This window comes from Electrona antarctica, assembly GCF_951216825.1.
Source record: "Electrona antarctica genome assembly, chromosome: 5".
NCBI classification, from domain to species: domain Eukaryota; kingdom Metazoa; phylum Chordata; class Actinopteri; order Myctophiformes; family Myctophidae; genus Electrona; species Electrona antarctica.
This window is the reverse complement of record NC_136810.1, coordinates 51,087,178-51,092,177: the sequence shown is the minus strand read 5'-3', so window position 1 is coordinate 51,092,177 and position 5,000 is coordinate 51,087,178. Positions and strand designations below refer to the sequence as shown.

At 48.6% G+C, this 5,000-nt stretch overlaps 1 protein-coding gene across 1 annotated transcript in view; it reads left to right on the top strand.

The window, feature by feature from the left end:
- hydin (HYDIN axonemal central pair apparatus protein) overlaps window positions 1-5,000 on the top strand; it is a 231,991-nt gene that overhangs the window by 38,851 nt on the left and 188,140 nt on the right. Inside the window, exons 8-9 of the mRNA XM_079502371.1 lie at window positions 3,129-3,333; window positions 3,781-3,961. Of these exons, the coding sequence (XP_079358497.1) occupies window positions 3,129-3,333; window positions 3,781-3,961 (386 nt within the window). The remainder of the gene's footprint in view (window positions 1-3,128; window positions 3,334-3,780; window positions 3,962-5,000) is intronic.

The following is a 5,000-nucleotide window of genomic DNA, read 5'->3' as shown; positions in this document are numbered from 1 at the left end:
CCCTCCCCCTCATACAACACAAATGTTGTGTCAAACCATGTGACTCCCATTGGAAATGCATTGCGAGCTTGCATCAGCAATACATCTCATACAACAAGCATACATCGATCTGTTGCGAAGGTGTGAGTCAGGCCTAAGCCAGGAGGATGTAACTGGTTCCCAAACAGCTGCTCTACCTATTGAGCCACTGCCCTACACAGTAAATCCTCACTATTGATTTATCCATCTGTAACTCCGGGAGTGTTTTCAAAGTGTAACCAAATGGACTCGTAAAGGGTAAGAGCATACGAGGGTCAGAGTGTATAAGAGTGTATAAAGCTTACCCCCCCCCCCCCCCCCTCCCCCCACTATAGGCACCTCAGGTCAATTGACTCATCTGGGCTGTTAAGGTTGTTAGATGTCCCGACGACCAAACGGACTCGAGGGGACCGCGCCTTGCCAGACAGTGGCCTTGTGGTTAGAGTGTCCGCCCTGAAACTGGGAGGTCGGGGTTCGATCCCCGGCCGGGTCATACCAAAGACTGTAAAAATGGAACCCAATGTGTGACAAATCGTATGACTTTGACTTCTCTGTCGCAGCCGGCCAGACTGTGGAACAGAATAATTCCCTTCTCCATTCGATCTGCCCCCTCTATTGAATCTTTTAATTAAATCCAGGCTCAAAACTCAGTTTTACTCGCAAGCATTCGAATCCTCCTGATATGACGTTTTGCTTGTTTTATCCCATCGTTCCTGTGTGATAGGTTGGTAATGATCTCCTTAGTATGCTTCTATGTGTTTTTGTATTTGGAACAGCAATGTCCGTCTTAACCTATGTACCTATGTGACTATGTTTAGAGTACCAGTAGGGGCAAAAGTGGCGCTGTTGTGCCAGAAACAGAGAGAGAGAGATAGTGCTGCACTGTTGCCTGCTAATGAGAGAGAGAGAGAGAGAGAGAGAGAGAGAGAGAGAGAAAGAGAGAGAGGCAGGAGGAGAGGGGAGTTGCACCACTCAGTTCACACAGGTGTGATTTTTTTTACTACTGTTTGTATTTGTTGTGTTGATGAAATGTTCTGTGTAGCTCTTTGGTTCCAACGAAAGTTTTTTTGTTGTGCTTTTTAAATAAACGTGACTTGATATTGATTTGATTTGAGAGTTAAATGAACACTGATGATTTGGATGCGTATGTGATGCTATACAGGTTGGATGCTGCACTCCTCCTGATTTGAATGTAAACAAAGCCTCAAAAGATTTACCTACTGTCCCGCCGTGCTGGTAGATTTACGCGTGCATGCGGGACACGCACAAGTCGGTGTGTGTGTGTGTGTGTGTGTGTGTGTGTGTGTGTGTGTGTGTGTGTGTGTGTGTGTGTGTGTGTGTGTGTGTGTGTGTGTGTGTGTGTGTGTGTGTGTGTGTGTGTGTGTGTGTGTGTGTGTGTGTGTGTGTGTGTGTGTGTGTGTGTGTCTGTGTGTGTTTGTGTGTTACTGGGCTGCGTTCACAAATTTAAGACACCTGTCTTGCGTTTGTCTTGTGTCTGTGTTTAATGGTTTGACCAAACATTTTGTTTGATGGGGGGCGGAGCAGAACACATCCATCAAAGCTGTGTTCAGACACAACTCAGGTGTCAGACACAAGGCAAGTGTCTTGAATGCAGCCCAGTAAGGTCATATGTCGACCCCGCCCGCTCACCTCCCTCCTGGTGCTGCGGCCATCTTGGATCCTAAAACACAGGGAGAGAGGTGGGGCCGAGAAAGGCCCTTAGTGTGTGTGTGTGTGTGTGCGCGTGTGCATGCGTGTGTGCGTGCGCTCGCGCGGAACTCTTGTAGTGTTGATGGTTGTTGCCCTGTCTTAGTATTAGAAGTATTTCTTCTAGGTAGTTGTTGCTGCCACAGTGACTTAAAGGTATAGGCTATAGGTAGAATGGCAGATCTGTGTGTACAGTAGACACACACACACACACACACACACACACATACTCTCCCCTTCCCTCTCTTGACAGGTATCAAAGTGATTTCTGTCTTTGATGCATTCATTGATTTAGAGAGAGAACACTAATGAGCATAGAACGAGTTTGACACTTTTATGGCCCGTTCGATCAACTCGGTGCACAGCCACTTTGAAGTTCAAAGGGATCAATTAAGAGCTCCCCCTGCTACCTAGTTCTAGCCTGACACTCAGTCTGAATTTCATTTCGTTTCACTTCATTATTCAGACTGAAAGCCCTCCTCCCCACGGCAGCAGTTTCTGGAATGGGCGTTGTCAAAGCGGCAGTCTTCGACGATTGGCTCATAGCAACCAATCGGAATAGTAGGAAAGCATATGACGTTGTTGTCAATCATGTGGCTATGGCTAACCCGGTTGCTAACCAAACAAACACAGTCAACGAGCGCTACTAGCATGTAAACAAAAGCGGTCAAATATGTCGGATGATGATGTTTATAAAACCTGTCGTTTCTGTAAAGAAACTATTTATCATAGGGCGATTTAAAAGCCAGATTGATACGGTCGCGAGTCACGGCAGTGGAGGCAGCCATGTTTGTTGTTTGACGCTGTCGAGTGACGGGGCTGATGGCCAATCAGTTGCTGCGATCAGATTTTTGATCGAGACTGACGCCGCCGTAGGGAGAGTCACCAGACCTGAATCGCCAGGGAATATTTCTTTAATGGTAGCAATTCAGGGCTGGAGCCAGGCTAACCTAGTTCACCTTTAATTGTTATTTGGTCACTGTGTCTATCGAACCTTTACTCTGTATAGGGAGATATGGGGCAATTGTAAAGGTCCTTACACACTGCCGAAATATATTGACAATTTCGTCAACACAAAAGTGGAGAAGAGATCCAGTAGAACTAAAAGACAAGTCATTTTATGCTTGGTTGCATGGAATGCGAGCTGAAAATAGCTGATCTCACAGCGTGTTGTGTTGTGACGTGCTGTGAGCTTGTAGATCGGCTATTTTCAGCCATTAGGATGCAACTAATAAGACCTGCCAAAATACATTTTAGTTGACAAAATCAACTGTAGATTTAGTCGACTAAAACTAGACTAACACTAAAATATTTTGGGTGACCAAACTGTGACTAAAACTAAACAAACGTTTATTCAAAAGACTACCATGACTAAAACTGTGTGTGTGTGTATGCGTCTCCAGGTGAGGAGGTGCACGTGCGTCTGTGCGGGGCGTGTGAGGAGCTGGACGGCGTGCGTCTGGAGCCTGCCGCCGTGTCGCTGGAGGACACGTACGTGTCGCTGGCCAGCCAGCGCTCCGTGTCCCTCACCAACGGCAGCGACATTCCTCTGCACTACTGCTGGAAGAGCTGGCCCAGCCGGGAGCACCAGGACCTGTATGCGCTGAGGTACCGCACGCACGCACGCACGCACGCACGCACGCACACACGCACGCACGCACGCAAACCCCTCCCTCCTCAAACCCCTCCTCATCTCCCTTCCTCCTCCCCACCCTCCTCAAACCCCTCCTCATCTCCCTTCTCCTCCCCTCCCTCCTCATCTCCCCTCCTCTCCACACCCTCCTCAAACCCCTCCTCATCTCCCCTCCTCTCCCCACCCTCCTCAAACCCCTACTCATCTCCCCTCCTCTCCCCACCCTCCTCAAACTCCTCCTCATCTCCCCTCCTCTCCCCACCCTCCTCAAACCCCTCCTCATCTCCCCTCCTCTCCCCACCCTCCTCAAACCCCTCCTCATCTCCCCATCCTCTCCCCACCCTCCTCAAACCCCTCCTCATCTCCCCTCCTCTCCCCACCCTCCTCAAACCCCTCCTCATCTTCCCTCCCCTTCCTTCCAGAGAGCTGCAGAAGGAGGAGGATGAGGAGAGAGAGTGCCTCCTGTCGGAGAGCGCGTCGGCCCCCGCCGAGTTCCACCGCGTGGCTCTGCTCTCTAGAAGCTTCAGGGAGCGGAGGAGGCGGGCTGTGGAGGACCGGCTGCCCCTATCCTCCTCACACACTCCCATCACTGTCCAGCCAATGGTACGTGTGCGTGTGCGTGCGTGCGCGCGCGCGCGCGTGTGTGCGTGTGTGTGTGTGTTTGCACAGCACATGCGCGTAGGCACAATCTGGTCCAGGGGCACAATCTGTGCAGTCTAAAGAAAATGAAAAGGTCAAGTCAATCACCCAGCAGCCCCACCCTCTCCCAAAGCCTAAATGCGTACGTGTGCGTTCTCGTCTGTCTCTCGCATCTCCGCCTCTCTCCATTGCTCTACAGTAACTCTTAATTTGCTTACTCATCGTCAGTGGTGGAAAAAGTACTCACATTTTTTCACAAGTAAAAGTATCAATACTCCATTATAGAAATAGGTAAGTACAATATGTACTTGAGTAAAAGTACAAAGGTATTGGCTTCAAAATGTACTTAAAGTACCAAAAGTAAAAGTACTCATTGTGCAGAATGTCCCATTCCATGTTTTCCAATGTTTAAACATCTTGTGAGAACAGCAGATGCGTACATACACTGCGTCACAATGCGATGCATTGTAGATGCGCTTGTAGATCTGCTATTTTCACACGGCCGAAATGTATATTGGACTAAAGTGGGTAATGCATAGTGATGTGTAGGCCGGCCCGTTGAAAAGCGGGACAGCCCCCTCCCCCCCAAAAAAGGAGAAAAAAAGCATTCCGGTATACCTTCTAAGAATGCTTTATTTTCTCCTTAGAGAATAGCAGAGGGAAGTTCTTACCCTCTGCTATCTCTCTATCTCTCTCTCTCTCTCTCTCTCTCTCTCTCTGTCTCTCTCTCTCTCTCTCTCTCTCTCTCTCTCTCTCTCTCTGTCTCTGTCTCTGTCTCTGTCTCTGTCTCTCTCTCTCTCTGTCTCTCTCTCGCTCTCTCTCTCTCTCTCTCTCTCCTCTCTCTCTCTCTCTCTCTCTCTCTCTCTCTCTCTCTCTCTCTCTCTCTCTCTCTAAAAATCACCGCAAAATCTAAATCTAAAGTTTTCAAATAAATGCAGTGGAGTAAAAGTAAATTTTTTGCCTCTGAGATGTAGTGGAGTAGAAGTAAAAGTATTGGAAATCG